Raw genomic sequence first — 24,569 nt, forward strand, 5'->3', positions numbered from 1 at the left:
CCTCTATGTTTTTTAGGCCAGAAGGCCTTTTCATTGTTTTGTAACATCAAACTTTGAACTTTTGGCATCAAGGTCTCGTTTAATATTTGAATGAAAAGCTTGGGATCAAGGTGAAATTATATAAAGAAAGAGAGAAGAGAGAGGCAAAACTGAGCCAACATCTCTCTTAGTGAGAATAATTGAGATATTTGTCTTGTAGACTTGGACAAATTGGTTGTGAAATACAGAAATTATGGTTAAAAGAGACAATGCAGTTGATAGTTCCGCATTACTAGGAATGCCATATTAGGAATATGGAACAGATATAAATCCAGGCTGTGCTCCAAAATACTTTTATTAGCTTCAGCACAAGAAGCATTTTATAGAAAAGAAACAACAAGCAAAGAGAAATTGTTAAGGAGTCCAAGGTCCTCTCTGAGCTGGGTTGTTTTCTTGTAGACTGTATGGACTTTTTGCTCAAAATGGAAAAAATGAATTGGTGATTTATGGATATGCTGATTAAAGGGGTTGAATATGGGAAGAAGGGGACCGTCTAATATCATCTTAAAGAGGGGAAAGAGATTATGATTACGATGAATGCCTCTTTGTGGGAGGATATGTCTCCTCCTTAAGAGGCTATCGCAGTATTGCACAATTTTTGACCAGCGTTCAGCCCTTTAGGGGAAAGGTTGTTGAGCAATGGTAGTCTTGTAACTCCAAAAAGGTTGTGGAGGAAACAGATTATTATCAGGTATCAGGCCAGGTTACAGTACCATGATGGCATTAATCATTCCTGTAAGTGAATTTTGGCAGGGTAGGGATTGGGATTGTGGCCTATAATTCCACTGATCATAGTCTCCTTCTAGACTTGTTAAAGAGCTTGGGTGTGGGAGTCAATGTTCTTCCATGGTTCTCCTCCTTCCTCAAATTCTGATTCCAACTGATGTTGGTGAAAGGGAAGAGTTCTAGCTCTGGACCTCTGCTATGAAGGGTGCCACAGAGCTCAACTCTCTCTCCACTCCCTTTCAACATTAACATGAAAATGTTGAGTCAAGTACTGTATCATCAGTTATATATCTCCATACTGTCCCATCCAAGTAATGCTCCCAAGGCTATTTTCAGATGCTTGGAAACTGTGTGAGCCTTGGGTGGTGGAGGAGAATGGGTTTAAGCTCAACCTGACAAGAGTTCACTGTGCCACTTCTGGATAAGAAGGCACTTCTCAAATTAATCCATGCCCTAATAATCTCCCTATAGGACTATTGCAGTTTACTGAATATAGTTATGGTATCATTTAAGAACTTCACCTGATCCAGAAGACAAAGATAGATCATGTGAAGTGTTAATACCACTTTATAAGGCCTTGGTAAGGCCACACTTGGAATACTGCATTCAGTTTTGGTCGCCACAATGTAGAAAAGAATGGAGACTCTAGAAACAGTGCAGAGAAGAGCAACAAAGATGATTAGGGGACTGGAGACTAAAACATATGAAGAACGGTTGCAGGAACTGGGTATGTCTAATTTAATGAAAAGAAGGACTAGGGGAGACATAACAGTCTTCCAATATCTCAGGGGTTGCCACAAAGAAGAGGGAGTCAAACTATTCTCCAAGGCACCTGAGGGTAGAACAAGAAGCAATGGGTGGAAACTAATCAAGGAGAGAAGCAACTTAGAACTGAGGAGAAATTTCCTGACAGTTAGAACAATTAATCAGTGGAACAGTTTGCCTCCAGAAGTTGTGAATGCCCCAACACTGGAAGTCTTTAAGAAGATGTTGGATAGCCATTTGTTATAGGGTTTCCTGCCTAGGCAGGGGGTTGGACTAGAAGACCTCCAAGGTCCCTTCCACCTCTGCTATTGTATTGTATTGTATTGTAAGACAGATGCAGTACTGAGTGCACTGCGGTATACCCATTTAAGACTGCTACTTCATGAGCTGCACTGGCTCCAAGCGTGGTTTTGCTGCCGGCATTACTGCCGGTTCACAAGATTTTATATTCAGATTTTAGAATGCATAAAACAAATGCTCTGTTCAAAGGTGTAGCAGAGAAGTTGTAAAAAATCTGTCAGAAAGCCATTGTAATTGACACTCAGTGTTCACTATCTGCCGAGTACACAAGTTGATTCATTCAATATAATTTTCACTCTGCTACCCAGAAAGAAAAAGTTTTTTTTTAAATGTCTTCTATCATCAAGTAAGATTGTTTAGCAAGTCCATCAAAGGGAGCCTGTAAAATTATACAGCAGCAAACAAGTTGGTATAAACATTGCCAAGAGAGGTGTAATATTTCCAAAGATTTCTGCACATGAAAGATGGATCCAAGTGTGCAGCAAATGCCAACCGAGGAGCTGCATTGCGAAGTGCAGAGCCAACTGTGACACTCTACTTGTTTATATGTTTACTTACATTAAAGTGCAAAGCAGACACTTCTTATTGAACATACAAGTAATTTGCATTGCCCGTGGGAATAGCACAGGAATCTGACTTTATGTCCCAAGACATTTTTTTCTTGTCATTGCTTACAATCAATGCCTACAGATGATTAACTTTTTTCTAGGTATTTTTCAAAAGTAAACACTAGCTTCAAATTGTGACTTTTCCATCATAAACCTATGTGCAACCATAATGTTGTCTTTTGGGCATCTACCGGTAATCTATAAAGACTTAGATATTTCTATCAAATCACCTTGGAAATTTATTACTATTAAGCTGGTATTAATGCATCAGTGTACTTTAAAAAAAACCTTGTTATGAAGAACACAGCTTGATCACAGTTGGGAAATGTATGAAGTGTAGATTTTCTACAGTCTCCAAATGAAATTCCCTTACATTTACTAATACTGGTGGAAACTCCAATGCAGCTGTAACATACTGAAAATCAATGGAAAAACCAAACATAGGATTTCATACTCAAAAATAATAAATCCACTACAGACAACACATGATGATACAAAACAAAGTTTACTTCAGATTGACAAAAGTAAACATGAAAATAAAAAGACATGAGAATGTCTCTTTTTGTAGTATCTCTGGAGAATTCAAAAGCTTACAGGTTTTGTTCCATTTTGTTTTGTACAGTGAAAGTATTATCCAATTCTAGATTTTCTTCTTGTGTTCTTTTTAGACCAATATTTTTCATTTAAAAGTGATTATTACTTTTTTGAGACAGAAAAAAATAATGAAAATGTAATCTTCCACATTGAGAAAAGCAATTTTCTTTTGCATTGAACTGTTGACTGCTGGCAATTGCCTGGACAAGCCCCTGAAGGTTTTTTTTGGCAATTTTCAGAATTGGAGGAGGCTGTTAACGCTGCTGGGACGCCTGGCACGCCCGAATCCCTGGAACCAGTCCGAAGCGTCCGGCCCGCAGGGAGGAAGGGAAAAACGCCCCACGGGGCTCTCCCCGCCTGCTGAGGACAGTAACAGGCTGTCCTGCTGGGCGCAGCTATTAATTTAGAATGTCCAATTAGTCAAATCTGTCAATAAGTAATTTAAGAAAGCTAGAATTTCTCACTAGGAACCAAGCACAGTGCTTTGGACCAGACTGAGAGAAAACTGGGAACCAACAGGAGAAGCTGAAGATTAAGAAGTTTTATCTCAGTCTAATGGACCAATCAGGCTGTGTTAAACCCTCGTGTGACCCCTCCCTCTACTCTACTAGAAAATGACTGGTGCACAGTCACCCAGCCAGTTTTGTGCCTAAGGTGGGACTAGAATTCATTAGGTTCTTAGCACAATGCACCAAACTTATTCTTGTGAGAAAACGTACTTGTGTTTAATTGTACAATCATTTAAAAATACAGCTAGTCTTCAATGATGACTGTAATTAAGACTGGGAATGATCGTTGGCACAGTTGTGAAACAAAAAATAACAATTGTGCCTATTTATGACAGAAGTTTCCCCAGTTCTGATTATAGATATAAGTCAAACACATGCAGTTGATAAGCACATCAGAGGACCTGTGTTTGCAGTCCTCCTGGTCCTTGAATAGACTGTCAGGAGCTTCATTTTAGAGGACAGATGATACAAAGGTAAAAATTAAATTGAAAATTATTTATATTTAATTCATATGTAATACTGTCTGGATCTACAGTTCCCGCGCTGTGCTCTGCAGTGTCACAGGAGACCATAGGTCATTTTGGATTTTCAAGGGGAATGTAACAGTACTCAACATCAGTCATACACCACGAGTTCAGTAGCATGGGGGGTGCTTTGAAAAAACTCACCGAAGCTGCAAGGGTGCTGTGATGTGGGAAAGTTTAGGAACTTTGGTTCCCGACACTTAATGGAAATCCTAGGAGCTCCACCTAAGGCAGGGGTGTCCAAACTTGGGAACTTTAAGACTTGTGGACTTCAACTCCCAGAATTCCCCAGCCAGCTGGCTGGGGAATTCTGAGAGTTGAAGTCCACAAGTCTTAAAGTTCCCAAGTTTGGACACCCCTGACCTAAGGCTTTCAGATATCTTAGATATAATATTCTTCTCATTCCATTACAGACTTGTGAAACTTGAAATCAGGAGACTATCTACTTTGATCTTCAAATCTATTCTTAAAGTACAGGAAAAAGCTAATTACAAGCAGAGAAACCCCAGAACAACTACTGTAGTGTAAATATAAAAATATAACTTAAAATGTGTTGCCCACTCTGTTTGCAATTTTAAACATTATTAAGCAAACTAAGTGTATAAGAAGCAAAAGTATTCAGCAATCCTGCATACAATTGAGACAAATAGATTGTGAGAGAGACAGGAATGGTGTTATCTTGACTTGGTAAATGGTAAGCCTGCACTTCACCGAAAAAGATGAACCAAGATCTCCACAGTAATGCAGTTTAGGTTGGGGAAAAAAATCCAGAAAGAATTTTAACCCTGGAAAAGCAAACTAAAAAAAGTAGATTCCTTCAACTATACTTCAACTCTTGGTGACTTTCATGGACTGAATCCATGCAGTTTTGTTCACAATATACAAATGATTTGCCACTTAATTTTTCCAGGATTTTTCTTCAACAATATAGTCAAGCATGCACTACAGGACTTTCCAGATATTCCTGCAGCCAAGTATTAATCAGATCTGATCTTGGTTAGATGGTACTATCTAACTAATTTCTATCTAGTTTAGCCAAACAAGCTAAGCAATCCCAGTAAGATAACTATGCTTAAATAATCAGTGTCTCTGTACCTCTTTTTGAAATGCCAAGTGTACTAATGATGAGTACCTTATAACTAATGCATACAAAATGCTGTGGAGTTGAATTTAGAAAGTGAATATGTTAAGCATTGCATGATTCAATGGAAAGAAATTTTGACTATGTTGGACCAATGGGAAAAATATGAGGACCAAAGGACTGGAATATATTTTGAACTATAACCTTAAAGAGAACTTTTATAAAATGACATATCTGTGGTATTTAACATCAGATTGATAAATTATCTAAAATGTACAAAGGATTTTTGAATGTTTGCAAGAAATATAACAGTATAGAGGGCACTTTTTACCATACATGGTAGATGTGTTATAAGGCAAACAAATATTGGGAACAGTTCCAGGTTTTAATTCAGAAGTTCCTTAACTTCTAATGGAAACTTAAGAAACAGAAGTTTTTCTTTAGCACTATTGGATAAAGAGAAGGGAGAGAAATTGGAACTTTATTATGTATCTTGATGACTCCTACAAAAGAGAAATGGACTGAAAAAATTGTGGAACTGGCAAACGTAACCACATTTGTTAGGGAAAAGAACCAAAATAGTTTTGTTTCCATTTGGAAAATCACCTTCAGGCTCTTGAAAGAGAAAAATAAATAAATTTTGAGTTTGAGTTTTGATTAAGTAGATCATGATTAAAGAAATGGCTAGTATTTACTGTTTTAGGAGTAAAAAGTTAGCATTGTGACTGTATTTTGTATCTTAGAGCACTGAAAGACGTTGGGAATCATTGCTTTTTGGTTTTTTTCTTTTCTTTTTTTCCTTCTTTTATCCACCTTTCTCCCCTTTCCATTCCCCCCTTTTCTCATTGTCTTTATTTCTATTTCTATTGCAAAAAAACTTTTAATAAAAAAAGAAAAACCACATGACAAGATAAAATATTGAGATTGAAACCTCAGTCCAGGATGGACTTTCCACAGAAAAGAATGCATCTAACTCTTGCACATTAAAAGACCATTATTTCCACAGAAAAAAAGGTAGTCACACAAGTCAGATTGCACCACACTTGTCCTGAAAGGAATAGGGGGGGGGGGGGATGTATAAACGGCATTACGAATATTTCAGACAACTGAAAAAAAGGTACCAAGAGAAAAAGGCAATCTCTGTTGCAACAGATGAAATAGTCAAAAGCCCTGTAAATATAGGACTACCAGATGTGGGCTGCAAAAATCCAGATGATTAACGGAATGCAGCAAAATGTTACAAGCTTTTGTATCTTTGCCACCATCTAAAGATGGTCTGGATTTTGCAGCTCATATATAGCAGCCGTTCCTAAAGAAAAGGGGACTCATTCTAAAAGAGAATGTTCTGAATTGCAGCAAACTCTAAGTAGGGTATTTTAAAAATCTTAAAAGTAAAGGCTGGCTCTCTTTTCTTGTGAGAAAACGTCTGAAATGAAAGGCAAGTTTGCAAAATTTGCAAACCGTAAGCAGCTTCTCTTGCCATTTTGCTCACCCTCTTCTGTTCTATCTTATAGCAAGACACATACCAACTTTGTCCTACTCAAAGTATGAGAAGAATATGAAAAAATGGTTTGAGTACAAAATGAAAAGGCCAGATATCTACACCCAAGTGCTCAATCCTGCGTTAAGTGGTTATCCATTTGATCACTCCACTCTGACACACCACGATTCTTTTCAACTCATGGCAAAGGAATTTCATAATAAAATTTGCAGACATTGGCTGGATTCACACATTGTGCTAAATCATGTGCATTTATATATATAAATTAAGCAAACAATAACCACATGATTCTAAGTCATAAATAGTGATATACGAATCACTTTATGACCTAGTATAATGTGTGAAACAAGTCAGAGACATTCCTCTTACAGGACACTACTTTTATTTTAATACCACTTTTCAGCAACTCTGCAAATATGCTTTGTCCAATAAAAGATTAATAACATAACTCATAAATGATTCATACACAAAACAAGCATGTTACCTCAGTCTGAAAATAATATTTAGTTGGCCATTTTGCACCTGGAGGTTCTTAGCTATCCCTTTCAATCCCTTGAAGAAACAGTGTTACATCACTTTGAACACCGAACAGAGATAATAGGTACATTTCCTGGAACAGATATGGAGGGTCAATACAGGAACTAAATGAAACACAAATTATATAAAAAATGCCCTACATTTTTATTTAAACAAAAACTTCAGAAAATGGTAAGCATGACTATGGTATGTCCAGAAACAAATGTTGGGGATTGGAAGCATTAACAAATGCTCCTCTTATTGAAATGGCTGCAGAATTGATTCCTTACAGTAAGAACTTTAATAAAAGAAACAGAAGAGAAATGCAATGCCCTTTATCCTGGCAGAACCTTCATTCTCACTTCATCCCAAATGAACCGTGTTCTGTTTAATAAGGAAGGACAGCAGTAAATGCATCTCACCCCCTAATAGAATGTACAAGTTAGAGACCTGTCAGATTACAGCCAAATCCTGGAATACGGCAGGAAAACGAACTGCCATAAGATCAGACTGTCTTTGTTTATGCTTTCCTTTTCATTTCTCTTTTTTCACCAATGTTGTCCAGCAAGTCAAAGTCAAAAGTGATGGGATAGAGAATTAATGAGGGCAGCAAACTCAGTTTCCAAAGGCAAGCCACATAAGACTAGATAGCCAACAGCTCAACTGCATCTTCCACAGCACTTCTAATTTGACTGTCCACCAAATAATACAAGTAACAAGCTGGCTTCCTGTACCTTGCCTTTGCTGAGGTGTAGTAACACTGAAGAATTCTGTTTCAAGTGATCATGATCATTTCCCATTTCTTCACTTCCTCTTCACAACATTATGGATCTTCTTGCAACTCCCATGGGCCACAGCAATTCGCAGTGGTCCAAATACAAGCTTGCAAACCCACAAAACACGTGTGGATGGAATGGGACTCTGAAGATCCTACAGTTCATCTGTGCTGTGTGAAAGTGAAGCCAGCTTCTGATCATCATCTTCCTTTGCAGTCTGATCAGGTGACTCTGATGTGCTTGGTTGCATGTTTTCTCTTTCTTGATCAGCCTTGGATCGTTTTTTATTCTTTGAAGGCTTTTTTGCCTTGCCCTCCTTTTTCTTGGTCTTCTGCCTTGTATTTGCCATGTCTCCTTTTTTCCCAGTCCACGTTTCTTCCAGACAGCCTAGACAAAAGACAAGAACAGTTCCTAAGATATCATCAAACTGCCACTTCCCTCTATCTTTACTTAAGCATCACTATTTTTCTTTCTCTCTCAACCGTCACAATTTCCATTGAGTTTAAATTACTAGTTCCTGAGACCAGGGACTGTTGAGTTGATTCCAGGTTAATATTTCACAGAACTATTGTGAAGATGTGACATTTAGGAAAGACAGGACTGGCAAATGCTATCAATTCTGGTAAACAGATCAAAGGTTAATACTAAGCATAGCAAAACTTTGCATTATCTACAACTGAAACTATTAACATTACAGCCTAATTAAGTCACCTCTTCCTTTTAATTAATGAAATCTACCTAGGAATAAAATTGGTTTTCAATTCCATCCTTCTCCAGCATAAAGAGAAAAAAAATAAAGTAAGAATTGTTAAATTATTAAAATTTAAATTATTTACCTCTATTTCCTTAGTAACAAAAATGGGAAGCAGTTCTCAGTGACAGTTTTGGTTTAAGGGTAATAATTTTTTTTAAATATATGTTTTCATAAAGGTCTGAGAAAGGAAATTCATTAATTTATTCTAATTAATCTTATTCACAAACTCTAGTGGCCAGCCAAATCTTAGAACCATTCTAATGTGCCAAAGAATTGGAATCCCACCTCGAGATATGGTTTATTTTAATTATAGTGTATGAATTTTAAAACTAGATTAATTCTTTTTTTAAAAAAAGAATTTAAAAAATTAAAACTAAATAAGCCACACTTTCTCCCATGTGGCATGAGCAACCAGGCATCATGGTGTTCTTCATAAAGTGTAGTGAAGGAAGAGACGTCTCTCTTTGATTACGTCAGCTCTTGTTTCCTAACCAGAATACTTCCATTAAGTTAAAGAAAGGGATCCCCATGGTGGGCCTAGGCCCGTGATGGCAAACCCATGACACATGTGCCAGAGGTGGCACACAGAGCCCTCTCTGTGGGCACGCGTGCTGTCGCCAGCTGCTCTTCTGGTTTCCGGCTGGTCTTCACGGGTACCAGAGTGCCGGAAAAAACAGCCTGAAAAATGCCCCCAAAACAGGCCCAAAAATGCCCCCAAAACAGCCCCCCAAATGCCCAAAAAATAGGCATGCACGTGGTGGCCAACTGATCTTCAGGTTTCCAGTGATCCGGCACGCATGAAGACTAGCTGGCTGGTGCGCATGTGCATGCCAGAAACCTGAAGATCAGCTGGTCTTCAGATTTCCAGCACTCTGACACTCGCACACACATGCATGCGTATTCCAGTTTGGGCACTCAGCATCAAAAAGATTCGCCATTATTGGCCTAGGCAGACTTGGCTACCCAGACGTTTTAAAGGCTGAACTCAGCCTAATTTTCGGGGAGAAATATGTTTTTACCAATTTAGTTCCTTTTCTGAAAGAAAGAGCACGCCACCCATGGAATCCAATGGATTATTATTCCCATCTATTTTTATGTCTTTCATCCTGCCTCAAATGCAGAGCTTGACACTGCACAGAAAAACATGTTTCCCATGTGGTGGATGGGGAACGATGGGGCTGTGCTGTACAAGCATCACTAGATCTCAGCCACCCACATTAATCAATTCCACAAAAAGGAAACTCACTGGCATCCTTTCCTTTCAACACATGATTTGCACATAGAAACTGGGAAATGTCTTCTTGTTGATGGTTTTTATACCAATCTTCAATCACATCTTCATATTCTTCCACCATTGTCTCACACTAGCAGACAAAGTGAGAGGGAAACCAAAATCATTATAGTGCAATGCTTCAGAGAAAGCTACAAATCCAGAGTTTCACACCACATCTTTTCACATACTGTAGATAATTTCATTTGTTATAAAATAACTATTCAGGTGCCTCGGAATCCTGTCACTGAAGAATAACAAGAACAGACCAAAAATAACAGAAGACAAAGGAGTAGAGAGGTAACATTGTTAGTATTTTTAGAATTCTAGATTTACATTTCTTTTATCTTTAAAAGCCTCCTTTTTTTTGTAAAGTAGGATCTAAAAATGAATGCTAATGCCATTAAAGGTTCAAAGGGTTAGGGGTTTGGAACCTAAGCACCTCAAAAAAAAGTTTTTTCCTGTCTCTCTTTGCACTTAAATAATCTGTCAATTCCCTCCTCCACTATTTGATATATGAATGACAGGATAGTTTTAGGCAGCACCTATGTTTTAGAATAATGCCTCAGAATTGCTCTCTTGGCCCCTAAAGAATGGAGTCCAGGCAACAGATAGCTCAGCTATGTTAAGGAAAGCATTCTGAGGCAAGAGATACGGGACAGTGATAGCTGATTCCCATTGTTGTGCAATATTATTTGAAAGGAGAGCTTCTTCCATTTGTGATAAGTCTCCCCCCTCCATACTCAGAAGGCTTTTAGAAATATACATTTACATTTTTTCCCAAATTGCGATTGGCAGAATTAAGAGTAAAGACCTAGTAAACCACAGAAGCTTCAGCAGTCTCCTCCCGAAACAATTTCTGTAAATTCTTTGTAAATATTTAGATTAACATAATTTTTAGCTAATAAGATGCTTCATTAATTTTTTTTAAAGTAACTGACCATTTAGGAACTTCTTCTTGGGGTCCCTCAGAGCTTCCCCGGATTACATCACATTGAAATTTTGAGGCAGAATAGCAATTATTGATTATATATTTTTTAGAAATGACTTAAGGTACATAAACACATTCAGCCGCATCCATTCTTCTGTCAATTAAAGCCCCAGTCCTCCAAACTAGAAAAAAGGTAGGTCCCACCCACTCCATGTCCCTGCAGCTGTTGAAGGCTAAAAATAGTAAATTCAAAGGAAGGGAAAACATCAGGCAAAATTACCTAACATCATGTGGATCTGGGTGATTACTATCAGATTTTTTTAAAAATAATTCCAGTACAAATATAAAAGTCCTTCAACCACCATACCTGTTTCTTAAGATCAGCCACTTCTGCAGAGGTTTCATTCCATAACGCATATGGAATGTCCATCACTACTTTTACTCCTTTGTGCACCAAGTTATGAAGAGTTTGAAATGTCTCTGATATACCCTAAAATAGAATGAATAAAGAATATACTTTGAAAACATCAAGGTAGCCAAAGGAAAGTGAGGAACAAGTAATGCAAGTTGATGCTTGTAAAAATTATGCAATAAGTGCTGGAAGAATTCTAAGTTACAAACCTTTGCAAATCTATTGCTTCCTGTTCTTTCTTTGTGCAAATTGTACTCCAAAAGCCTCTTGCAGATATTTTCTGTCACCTCGATCAGTCGAATGTCCCTGAAGACAGAAAGGAATGCTGGTAAATTAAATGACATTTCTGGATGCCCACTATTTCAACTATGAAAATGAAAATTCAGGTTACTCTAATTATGGAGGACAAATGGCCAGTATAATCGTCCATTTGCTTCCTCCAAGTTTTTTGTCTTCCAATGCTATGGCACTTTACTTCATAATTCATATTTTAACATTTTGCTGATCCCTCAATCCATTCTCAGGACTCCTCTGTGAATCCTGAGGGACTAGCCAAGATAAAAACCTGTTGCATTTCTCAACAACCTTGTTCCACTTACGATTTTGTGTACTTGATTTTGGATCCCTTGCCATCCAGAAAGCCATATTTCGTGTCAATCACCTCCTTGGTCTTGCCAGTTTCATCGAAGGAAGACTTCAATTCCAAAGCAACATACTTGCAAACTAAATACAGTCAAAACTCAAAACAATTAGTAATGGCAATTGTGACTGCTGATCCCCTATATTACAAATGTTGCTCAGTTTTCCATCTTATAGCAATGAACATATTGTAAAGCAGTCCAGTAGTCTCACTACTCTATTTGCAAAACTTAATGACTCGCTATGCATGGATGTAACGAAAATTCACATAGTACTAAACTCTTTATACCATACATTGCTCTATGCCACCAAGTGCCACACGTTTGCAACTGGACAACCACAGAAATTCTTTATATAATAAAACAAAACATACATTCTCTGTTCTTAAGCCCACACAATTAGATTTGTTGAACTCATTTTCTCAGTCTAAATTCAGTTTGCTTTCTTTATACCTCTATGCTACCTACTTCAGAAACCTTAAAAACGCACAACTATGGGCTCCCTTATTTTTTCTGTTCCTCTTTTCTTTTTTACTCATCTGGCCCCATTTTAAGATTTTTTCAGATCCTTTTTCCATTCTATTAATACCATACATTTTTAAAATAAAACCCCAGCCTCTTTTGAAAAACAGCCATTTAATGGCTATCATTCACTACAGTAAGAAAGTCCTGTCACAGAATTTATTTTATTTACTAATATTAATATCAGGTCTACTCTTAAACAATCTCTTAAACAAGCAGCTAAATAGGCTGCAATATAAAAAACATAATGATGAGGATATTGTCCCATCATTCCAAGATTAAAATCATTTGTTTTACACCTCCAAAATAACTTTGTAGCACTAATGTCATTACATTAATTATTACATTAGTTGCTTTGTGGAGAGATGGGCAGCAAATAAATGTAATGATAATACATTTGAAGTCTATCAACATTTCCTCATATTAGGAGTTTCTAAACACAATTACTCCCTACTCCCTGTTTTGTTGCCTGCCCCATCCCGTAAATCTATTTTACTATCTCACTATATGTTACTCTCATGATTACAACTTAAAAATACCTAGCAATTAGGAGAAGGTGCTGCCTTCTCTAGTGCTGCCAGAGATAAATATATTACTTAATATCCAAACATTGTTTCACGTTGTAGCATTTTAAAGACTATAACATAATAAACACTGAAATTTTCGACAAAAATAAGACAAGATCGGTGCTCTGTTCACTCAGGGACTATCTTTGAAAAAAATATATAACTATTTTATGATGCACTAGCTGGATACCTGTGCTTCATAATTAAACCATGTGATCGGCTACGCAGGAGAAATTGGCTCAGTGGTGGTAGGTGATTGAAACAATAAGGGCATATTGCTCCGCCGCCTTGAGTCCAAATTTTATAGTACTGTAAGGAGCCCCAGACTGCTCCTAGTGAAAGAGGGGAACGTCTGCCAGTTTGAATTGAAGTAACAGGAATATGAGGCAACTGGCAGTTGGAACAGTTCTTTTCAGGTGGGGAGGGGGAGTAGAACTTAGCATCAGAGCCTGTTAAATACTGTATAAGAAATGATGATCTGATGGTCTGATGGTCTGATGGTCATTTCGAAAAATCCTTTCCTAGTGAGCACCTAGAAGCCCAGGGAAACATACGTGCCAAATTTCAAGTTTGTAGGCGGTTCTGGATATTTCATGATGAGAGCGTGATATTTGCCTTTTATATATATAGATATTTTATTATCCTCCTAGCTGGACCTTACTAGGCAGGAGTTTGCCCTGTCTAAGCTCCTGTTTAAATAACTGCCGCTACAGATTTGAGACTTTTCATCCACTCCTTCTAGATCCCATCAGCGCCCCTCACTCCGTACTCCTGAATCCAAGCTCACCTTCGCATTTATTGGGTAATTTAACCCAGTCGCTGTCATCAGCGACGGCTCCCCCCAGCCCAGCCGGAACCAGCAGCAAGACCAATAAAGCACCGACGCCCGGAACCCGCGAAGCCATCGAGGACCTCCCTTAAGGTTGCCACGCCGCCACAGGCACAACAGCCGTACGAACTAATACTCACAGTCCGCCCTCCGCTTCCGGGATCCTCCTCTTCTAATGTAACTATAACAACCAGCTGTACCAACCAATTGCGGCCACAGTCGTGGCAGATTCCAACGGACGGCTCGGAATGCTTCTCTTGCCAGCCAATCGAAGACTCACATAGCGCTCTCATTTCCCCAATAAGCGTGCTTTGTCCTCCTCCTTCTACCCTTGAAGTGCTGCCCTCGTTACTCTCTGATTGGCCGGTCTGACTCCGTCCCTGTTTGTTACGCTCACCCCATTCGTTACATTCATCCCGAATGGGTGGGGGAGGGGCGAAGTGCTCCTTTCTGATTGGACCGAGGTCATGCTGAATGAGATAGAGTGCTGCACAGTAGTGAAATTCGGTGTGCTTACTTTATATTATTCAGGTTTTCCTTTTATTCAGAATAGTAACAGAGAAGATAGAAAATAGATGGGCCTTTCCTTGCTTCCTGCTTATAAATAGATGTAGCCGGGGGGGGGGGGGGAATAGAACTAAATGAGAATTCTGGGAGTTGTAGTTGAACATATCTGGTAGGCACTCTATTTGGAAATAGGCTCCAGACATTTTGCTGCCGAGGCTGAGCATAAATTGGCTCCTCTTACTCTAAATGACAACAAATACAATTCAGGATTGACCAAAAATATTTTAGAATAGAATAGAATATAATTCTTTATTGGCCAAGTGTGATTGGACACACAAGGAATTTGTCTTTAGTGCATATGTTCTCAGTGTACATAAAAAGACAGGATACATTAGTCAAAAATCATAGGGTACAGCACTTAATGTCATAGGGAACAAATAAGCAATAAGGAAACAATATCTATATAAATCATAAGGATACAAGCAACAAGTTGCAGTCATGCAGTCATAAAAGGGAGGAGATGGGTGATTTTGAAATGTTATTTCCTGGCAGTACAAATGCAAGAGCAGAACGAGGTTACAGTTTACTGTCTCTTGCTGGCGTTCAACTCCTTTATCCTGCTTACGAGTCTCCTTTCTGCAAGTGGGCACTCTCCAAATATATAGGACCAATTTCCACAATTTCTTCTCTCTGCTGGATAGAGGAATAGGGAATATGGAAGTTGAAGTGCACCTGTAAGACATCCAGTGTGGGAAAGCTCATTTACAAAATGCAGCGGGTCAGTAGTACATTCCATTGAGCCATGGCACTTTTTCTTTGACAAATTTGTAAATGATTACAATCTCGATTTTGTGGTATCAAATTGTTATCAACTCTTAGTGACCACATGGAAGTGAACACCATGATTATGATAGATTATGGTCCTTTAGTTCTTCCAATAGTGTTTTATGTTGCCATTGACTATCCATCTTGCTGCTGGTTGTCCTTTTTCCTTCCTTAATAGAAACATGGGTGTTCTGTTGTATCAGTATGGCTACAAGTGGGAAAAGATTTAATAAAATCTCCCCTTACCTTGAAGTCCTCACTCTGCTTAAAACCACATATCTCAAAATTGCAGCCCTTTGTGTCTGGAGAGACAAAGATTTCTAGGGATCAGATGGTATGGCATAATTCAATTCTTGATACCTTGATCCTCATCTATGAAATTGTTTTCTTTGTGCTACAGAATACAGTAGGGATCATCTGCTGTCCTACTTTCCATCTCTCTTCTATTACCACAACATACATAGAATATTTAAAACTGGAATAACTAAAGGCTACTTACATTGGAACTGTCCATACAGTACTTATTTCCCACGATACGCTTTTCCTGTGATTCTGGGAGATTCTTGCCTTTCAATATTTAGATGTGGACGTATAAATAAAGTAGATTTTTACCTGTGGTCCCCCCACCATCTCTCCCCCTTTCCCTCCCTCCCTCTCTCTCTGTTTTTGCCTGCTTTGTCTCATTTTGCTAGCAGTTTTGTAATAAAATAAACATCAAGCTGTTTTTTTGCTAGCTGAATTACATGACTTGCATGCTTGCTCTGATCTTGCTCCATGTACTGACAGAATAATTATCCAATGCATTTAAGAACAAATAACTGAGCTCATTGGGGGGCTGACAGAGAGGAAGGGGTCAAGCTATTTTCCAAAGCACCTGAAGGCCAGACAAGGAATAATGGATGGAAACTGAACAAGGAGAGATTTAACCTGGAAATAAGGAGAATTTTTCTGATAGTGAGAACAATCAACCAATTGAACAGCTTGCCTTCAGAAGTTGTGACAGCTTCGTCACTGGAAGCTTTCAAGAAGAGACTGGACTGCCATCGGTCAGAAACAGTGTAGGGTCTCCTGCTTGGGCAGGGGGTTGAACTAGTTGACCTACAAGGTCCCTTCCAATTCTGTTAATCTGTAAACATCTGTACGTTTTTAATATAAATATACATTGGATTGAGTTGTTATTCTTTCATCAAAATGTTTGGCTACCTTTTGAGTTATCATCAAGTGATGAAAGACTTGATGATAATTCAAAAGGTAACCAAACATTTGTATGTTTTTAACTTCAAGAACTTTATAAAGTCCTTGTACAAACCTGATAATATGTAACCTGTGGCCCTTCATATGCTCCTGAATTACAGGTGCTGTTTCACTCATCACTGACAGTGCTGGCTGGAGTTAGTGGAAGTTAAAGCTGAGGTCATTTGGAAGAATGTAGGAGGCTTTCCCGTTACAGGCATGTAGCTACATTTGCGCAAGATGCTTACTCATAATTAATCTAGCCATCAATTTAATTAATTAAATTTACTGACTTCGTGTAAAACACTGAATCTAATAATATTGACTGGATTTGCATAGTCTGCTAAATTAAAATGTGATTAGCTGTTTTTGGGTCCATTGTGTTGTGTGAATGCATTCGTATTTTGGATGTTGAGGGAAACTATAAGTCAGAGGAATTGTTCCATAAGCTTGTGGCACTAAAGCTGGAATCTCCCTATGCTACAATTAAATAGGTCACTATTCTACAGTTACTATAAGTGTAAACTTTAGGTTTCCTAATCTGGAGATGCCTGCCCTCGGTTCATTTTTGTACCTCTTCATTTGTCATATTATAATACAAATGATAACAAATAATTGCTGACCTATTTATCTTTGCCAGTATATCTGGCAGCATGCAGTCATATTAATTGGGTCACAAATCAGCAGTTGGAAATATGGAACTGTCATCTACTTTCTCCAGGAAATGCCTGACATTTCATAAACTACTGCACTATTGCACTAAGCTAATGTTAGAAAAGGGTCTTAATATCTTAGCCCTTTCCTAGGTGGCAGGAGAGACAAGTCCTGATCCACACAAAAATTTACTCCTCACATTCCAGTTGCCTCAACCTGTTTTGTCATTTTTCCTTTCACCTGTTTCCTTTCAATAATCCCCATCATGTTTACAGTACACTAATCTAAGGATACTTCCTAGCAGCCTGTTTTCCTTCCTTCCCCTACAGGTAGATAAAAGGCAGAAGATAAGATGCCAGTGGAAGAACTAAAAAAGGATTCCATTCCCTTCTCCATTTCCCCTGTTCTTAGGTGCTCCCTGCAAAATGGCTCATGAAAAGAAAAACACCTCAAGCAAGGATATCAAAGCCTTTTTTGAGAGAAAAAAAGCATCACTGAACAAAGCAGTCATCTCCACCCCAGAGGACTAAGGGAACCCACTGAATGGAGAAAGGGGGGTGCTAGCTGGGAAATTCTGGGAGTTGAAATCCATACATCTTAGAGTTGCTGAGATTGAGAAACACTGCTTTAATGCATGGTTATCTTCTTTCAAACTTCCACACAAGCTTGACAAAAATGATGATGATGCTTTAATGAATCATAAATGGTTTAATAAATGAATAAGGCAGGCACATTTTAAATTCTTACATTGTATTAATGATTAAACAGCAACATGGAATCAGTCTGATGTGTCTTGAGGCCATCAGATGCAGAGTTCCCACTGATTAAAAGTTTTGTCAAAGTTTGCCTTCATCATCCAGTTGCTGGAACATGGGAGTTAATATCTGGATGCTTTGTTATGATCATGGGATTCTGAATGGACATCACAAAATGATAGGATTGGAAGTGATTTTAAGAGCACTGTAATCTACCTTGTGCTACATTCATAGCATATCTGATAAACAGATGTCCAATTTCAGTTCATCGCTGTTTGAGGCAGTCTGATCCAGATTCCTTGAAGCATTTCATGCATTTTAAAAATAGCATTGGCAGTTCTTTTCATTTTTAAAAAATTGATCTTATAGTAACAATGCACTACAGTTTTGCTTATCTTTTGTAAAGGATGCAGCAGGTCATCAGTACATTAAACATTAGGATCTTGAACAGCAAAGTTCTGATGGCCAGAAGATGTAATTCTTGTGTGCGATTATGCAGAATATCAGTAGACAACATCTGTTCCTCTACTACGATAAAAAAAAGCAAACAAGAACTGTATTGTAGAGAAATATTTGTAGCAGATACATATTTTTTGTCTTGATGTTCTCAAATGAAACATTTGATGCTTTTATTAGCTAGCTCTTTGAACTTACTTTAAACTACAAATTCAAATCCAGGATGTATTACTGTACAGTAAATTGTGAATGTGTCAGTACAGTTTTACAAGTCATTTGCTCTGTTGGTTGAAAAACCATAAATATTATTTTAATTTGCTTCTTCAGCTATTTTAGTCATATAGAAATCATGTAAACAAAAAAATACTATTCAGACATGCAACATTTTGATGACATTCTGGGAATCAGTTAAACCTCCTCGATAGGTTTTATTTGGAATGATTTATTTATTTATCTATTCAATTTCCATAGCCGCCCAAATCAACCAAGTGATTCTGGGCAGCTTACAATTTTAAAATGATAAAACAATTTAAAATTTTTTAAATGATTTTAACAACCACAAAATCAATAAGCACAAATAGCGGTTGTGATTAATCAACTAATAGTAAAGCTAAGTAATGGGGCCTTTAACACTTTCCAAGCCCCAGGCCAGGGTACACAGTCAAGTTTTTACAGCTTTGCAAAAAGCCAACAGGATTGGGGCCATTTTAACCTTTGAGGAGAGAATATTCCATAAGGCAGGATTGCATTTAAAAAGGCTGTCTTCTAGTTCCTAGCAGCTGACACTCTTTGGCTGATGGGATCTACAACATGTCCAATCTGTTGGATTGGATTGGATGGATGGATAGAAACTTGTGGAAAAGGACAGGTACTAGGGCTGTGATGGCGAACCTATGGCATGCATGCCAGAAGTGGAACGCAGCGCCCTCTCTGGGGGCATGCAAGCCATCGCTCCAGTTCAGCTTTGCCATGCATGCGTGCTGACCTCCCACCAGCCATTTAGTCTTCGGGTCTCTGCTGTGCATGCATGGGGGCAGTGCGTGTGCGGGGGGGGGGGCTGCACATTCATGCACAGGGAGGCAGTGTGCATGTGGGAGGTGAGGTGCAGATGCGAGGCCATGTGGGGATTGCATTTTGGTGGGTTGGGTGCACGTGCGTATTCGCGCAAGCGCTTTAGGCATTTGGTCTGGAAAAGGTCACTGCACTGCAGTAGGGTAACCAAGTATCAAGCTACGCTGGGCTTTAAAGGTGATAAGCACCTAGAATTACACCCAGAAACACCGTCAGGTAGTGCAGCTCATGGAGTAATGGTGCTGCACGTGCCATGTAGTTGGCACCATTTATTACTCTTGCAGCCACATTCCCACCAGTTGAAGTTTCTGCATGCTCTACAAGGGCAGCCTTTCTGTTGACTGTTCCGTACAATGTGCAATTTTATAATATGTGTTTTTATTTATTGTACGCCGCCCCGAGTCCCTTCGGGGAGAGGGAGCAGCTAACAAATTCAATAAATAAATAAAATAAATAAAAAATAAAGACTGAGAAAAGATAGAGCACAATAACAATGATCAAATGAATGGTCAATAAAAGAAATGATCAAATGGAGAAAAGCAAGTCCCCTCTGTAAACTGACTCTCTAAATACTTGGAAAATAAGGAAATATTCTGTGTTTACCTCCTTGACTTTCAGACAGACACAGATCATCCATATGTTGCTCCTCTGGGGGAAAAAATAATAGTAAGTATGAAACATTATTTTCTTAACTCCTTAAAGCTTTCAAGTAATTCATGTCTTTAGTCAAGTTAATGAACAGATTGATTTTTAATTGAGTTTTCTTCATCTAGGTTTTAGGACTTGTGTGGAGAATAGATCGTGTTTTACATAATATTTATGCAGAAATATTGAAAATTCAGAAACGCTCACAAGCTTTTAAGCACCCACTTTAGTTATTAGAGATAACTGACATATCTATTTTTTGCCTGGCCAACACTAATAAAATTGTCATTTATTTATATGGGTTAGCATGCACAAATTAATTTATTACTTTATTTTGAGAAGAAAAGCCCCAGTGTGTTTGTTTTTTGCTTGTTTTGTGAATTCAGGTGCACTTGTAAACAATAATTATATGGTTCAGCATGGCATGCTAAAGTAGCCAACTCTGCTTTATTTAATAAACAATCATTAAGTCAGAATTAATCCAATTTATGAATAATTGCCATATTATAATTTAATGTATTTTTTACACTTAAATATTCCCCCCCCTTTGATAAATACCAGAGTTTTGTAGATAGGTAGTGTTCCATATTCTTGAGTTTTGATTTTGTGCAACCGAGCAAATGACAATATTCCATGATTCAAATTCTTTGCTGGGTATGGAAATTTGTGCGATTGTGCTGAAAGAGCCATCCTCTTCCTTGAAAATGCCATAAGTATAAGAGTCCAACATGCTCCCATTTCCATTGGAAAACCAAATGACTCCCAATGAGTTATCTGATAAATCATTCACCAAACATACAAACAGGGTCTTTCTTTCACCATTTATTTCCAGATAGAGTGGTGGTGTCAGAGTTGAAAATAGACCTAAGGAGTGGTGACCTGTTATCCAAAGAAATGATATTATAAAGATGCATGCACAAAATTAGTTTAGAAGACTATTTTCTCCTAGGGAAATAATAGTGCATTATTAAGATTGTTGTTGTTTTGGAGGTTCATTGGGATTTATCTTTTTTTCCATAAAAATATAGTTCCTTTCCCTCTCGTATTGTCATTTTTCTTCATTCCCTTAATTTTTACAGGTCTTCCAAGACCATTGCCTTATTTATGAAATTCACCTATGTTTTTCCAATGGTTTCCCCCCTTTTTTTCCAAAGAAGTTCTGAAAATTTTACTCACATATCAGAAGCTGGAGAACTGCAATGATCAAAAGATGCCCAAATGGCCTCCAAGCCACGTTCACTTGAAAAGCCCATAGCATCATTTCAAGGAACAAGGATGCTTCTGAAAATGTGTGTTTGTAACTGACAAAACTCAACTGAAGTTCTTTCTGACCACCGTTTTCCTTTCCCATTGGTAACAGCTGCACAGCTGCTTGGCAAAAACCTCGAGGTTTTTGCTTATGTCACTCTCCTTTTTAATATTTTCAAAATGGCTTGTCTCTTTGTATTGCCATTGCCACAAACAGATTTTACATTTGTATTAAAAAGTAATTGTATCTGAAGCATGAACACCTGTAGATCTACACATCACATTTATTTATTGGTTCTAACCATCTCAAACTGTTCCTGGACAGCATATATATTGACTGTTAATGTACCATCAAGTCATTTTTTATTCTTAGTGACTACACAGATGGACTTTCTCCATGACAATTTGCCCCTAATCTGGTCTTCCTCTCAGAATGCATTTGACATCACTGTAATTCCATCCATCCAGCTGGCTGCTAGTTGTCCTTTCTTTCCCCCTTTCCTAGCATTAGAATCTTTTCTAGTGAGTTGGATATCTGCATAATATATCCAAAATAGGATAATTTGAGCCTGGTCACTTGTACCTCAAGTGACCAGGCTTGGGGTTGATTTATTCAGTGATCTATTGATTTGTTTTCTTGGTTGTCCACGTGTTCTCAGGAATCTTCTCCAACACCAAAATTCAAAAGCATTAATACTTTTCAATATATATTTTTTAAAGACAAAGTGTAATTAGCATCTCTCTCAGCTTTTAGAATATGTTAACATCTATTTGGAGGAATAAGGAAGACAACTGGAACAGGTTTTGTAACTCTTTAAAACTAACAAACGTTCTTGAATCAGACTCAATGTCTTTAGTTTCAAGGAACATTGTCTTGAAATAGGCAATTATTGGAGAGAATCATAAATACAGGGAATTCTAAAAAGTGACCAGATTTGTTAATGGTAATTTCTTAGGTAATTCTGTCCTTGATCAATCCATTTTCAACAATGGCTGTCTATTTACTGGCTGTCAAGACATTTAATAATGTTGTCTATGGTCCATTAATATTAACAATTAGTATTATTAATAATAATTAGTATTAATCTTTGAAATGCTACAATATTCTTGGTGGCTTTTCCAAACAAGTAATTCAGCTAAAAGTAAAGCCAAGTCAGCTCTGCTACTTGTGACTTCATGAGTTGTTTATTCATTTTATATAGCTGTCCACTCCACATTTGTGACTCTGGGATACTTCAAATTAAAATTTAAAAGAGTACAAAAAATTATAAAGCAAACATACAAATAATCCAAAATGTATTATAGTTTAGAGATAACCGATGTGAACTGTAAAAAAAATAATCAGAATCATATTGGCAAACATGAAAGTAGTTTTCCACTGCTGCGTTCTGGGATCCCCCCACCCCCCAATTTTTTAAAACCTGCAACTTTGATAGTATTTCTTGCTTTCTCATCCTGTTCTAACCAGGACTTATCCCACTTGTCTTTTTACACCAGACTACCTCTCTGGAAATTCATATGAAGTGTAAATTAGAGTTAAACTCGAGCGTTTTTCAAACTTGACAACTTTTAAAATGTGTGGACTTCAACCCCCAACGCTGGCTGGGGAATTCGGGGAATTGAAGTCCATACTTCTTAGAATTGCCAAGTTTGAAAAACACTTGAGTTAAACTTTGTAAGGTTTTTATCTGTGCAGTTGGCACATTAGGTTACAATGGCAACCCAAATTGCTCAGCTCAACAGTGAACAAAAACTGAATTAGGTCACACTCTGTGTATGCTCTAATCCTTCAGGGATCCTTTCAATTTATGAATATCAGACCTGGGCTGCCAAAAATCGGGGTGGCCCTCCCCCAGTCATTTAGTATATCTTTCAAAGGTTGGCCTAATACGCTTCGATTTTTGCTTAGGCCTTCACAGGAAATAAAGCCTTAGTTCTCGTTAACGAAAGAGGCCCAGTTGCAAGTTGTGGTATTTCCCCGCTAATAAATCGATCTTGGTACGGCCTGTCCTCGTTCCCCCCCTCCTGGGCGCCTCAATTGTAACTTCCGGGAAACCAGAAGGATTCCATACAGCGGGCGGGATTTCGCTTTGGGGAAAAAATGGGTTGCCGTTGAAGGTCCTTTTTCACGGAGCCTCTTTCTGAAATGGGTAAGGCGGGGAGGGGGAGGAGGGCGTTGCTTCTGGACAGACTGGACGGGAACGATCTGGCCGACGCGTGGATCTTTAGGGCAACAGAGCGGCTTCTCTGGCTCTTTGAAGTTGCCGGGTTTTTAAGAAGCGCTGCGGGGCTCCGCTTTGCAGTAAACACACTGTTCACGACACGGGGGTTTGTGTGTGTGAGGGGAGAAGCGGTCCCTGAAGGAAATGGTACCCAGCATGTTCAGCCTGAAAGTCCAGGGAGCTGTCGCTCTTTGGAAGCACCAAACAAAAGCGATCACGATGAGGGTGGCGGGCCGAGTCCCCCGCTCCGTTTCTCACGAATTACGGGGAAATCCGCCCAGGATTGCTAAATGTATGAAACCCTCCAAATGAAGGAGTGATCCACTCCAGAGCCCGGGGCTACTTGGGAATAAGCCTTTTCACAGGCGGCTGGCTGTTCATTCTCAGGGTTGAGGATTGGAGGGGGGGGGGACAGGTGCGGGCAAAGGTGATTTTCCCATCTCTCTCCCCGTGTTTAGGGACGTGCCTGAGGTTTCCTCCTTTCCACTAATGACCGGGTGATCAGCGTTGCTTATTAGCTTTCAGAAGAATGGAATCTGCTGTAGCGGAGACCGCAAGTGGATTTCCCCGGGCAGGAAGTGATAGCAAGGAAGAGAAACAGAATAGCCCTGCCGACCCATCTCCTGCTCCAGATACCTCTGTGTCGTTTTCAGAAATCCTTCACCTGATCCAGAGTGGACAGGACATCCCTGGGCTCCAGAAGCTAAATATCTCTGCCACAAATGGGAGTCCAACACCATCTCAGATGACTCAGAAACCAAAGCCTTGGGAGAGAAAAGCATGACAAAGTTGTGGAGTTGGAAACTTGAATGGGAGATTTAGCTCTCTGTTGGATAAGAAATAAATATGCAATATAAACTCTTGGCCTTTCAGGTTTCCAAAATGATTGAGTGTACTGTTAAAAATATAAGTTTGTTTCCATGAAAGCTAATATCCAAAGATGATTTCTGTGTTGTGATATATTCATATTTTCATGTGTTTCTTTCACATTCTTTTGCTAGATATAGGTAAGACAAGGAACCTAAAAGTCTCCAGTCTTAACTCGGCTCAAATTTCTCGCTTAATCGTAATGTAGTTTCTTTAGTTATGGCT

At 38.5% G+C, this 24,569-nt stretch overlaps 2 protein-coding genes and 2 long non-coding RNA genes across 5 annotated transcripts; 2 read left to right on the forward strand and 2 right to left on the reverse strand.

The window, feature by feature from the left end:
• Nucleotides 1-2,927: 2,927 nt before the first annotated feature.
• Nucleotides 2,928-13,995, reverse strand: CNPY3 (canopy FGF signaling regulator 3). Its single transcript, XM_081944280.1, has 7 exons — nucleotides 13,820-13,995; nucleotides 11,906-12,029; nucleotides 11,516-11,612; nucleotides 11,262-11,384; nucleotides 9,940-10,057; nucleotides 4,429-8,326; nucleotides 2,928-4,290 (listed from the first exon to the last, which is right to left on the reverse strand). Exons 1-6 carry the CDS (start codon nucleotides 13,935-13,937, stop codon nucleotides 8,094-8,096), a joined length of 813 nt encoding a protein of 270 aa, XP_081800406.1. The 5' UTR covers nucleotides 13,938-13,995; the 3' UTR covers nucleotides 2,928-4,290; nucleotides 4,429-8,093.
• A 308-nt stretch (nucleotides 13,996-14,303) lies between these two features.
• LOC309388016 lies at nucleotides 14,304-17,605 on the forward strand. Of its 2 annotated transcripts, none has more exons than XR_014174708.1 (3): nucleotides 14,304-14,368; nucleotides 16,549-16,647; nucleotides 17,414-17,605. It is a non-coding gene; the product is annotated as an uncharacterized lncRNA (long non-coding RNA). The 2 variants fall into 2 exon arrangements; XR_014174709.1 differs by lacking the exon at nucleotides 14,304-14,368 and adding an exon at nucleotides 15,038-15,146.
• A 209-nt stretch (nucleotides 17,606-17,814) lies between these two features.
• On the reverse strand, nucleotides 17,815-21,358 carry PTCRA (pre T cell antigen receptor alpha; the record flags this gene model as incomplete). Its single annotated transcript, XM_081943932.1, has 4 exons — nucleotides 17,815-18,363; nucleotides 19,966-20,010; nucleotides 20,566-20,886; nucleotides 21,184-21,358. The coding sequence occupies 4 exons, from the start codon at nucleotides 21,356-21,358 to the stop codon at nucleotides 18,227-18,229; spliced, it is 678 nt and encodes a 225-aa protein (XP_081800058.1). The 3' UTR covers nucleotides 17,815-18,226.
• A 1,803-nt stretch (nucleotides 21,359-23,161) lies between these two features.
• On the forward strand, nucleotides 23,162-24,335 carry LOC309385895. The gene is made up of 2 exons (XR_014174303.1): nucleotides 23,162-23,405; nucleotides 23,936-24,335. It is a non-coding gene; the product is annotated as an uncharacterized lncRNA (long non-coding RNA).
• The last annotated feature ends 234 nt before the right edge of the window (nucleotides 24,336-24,569 follow it).

Source organism: Natrix helvetica (assembly GCF_964273705.1).
Source record: "Natrix helvetica genome assembly, chromosome: 2".
Lineage (NCBI taxonomy): Eukaryota > Metazoa > Chordata > Lepidosauria > Squamata > Natricidae > Natrix > Natrix helvetica.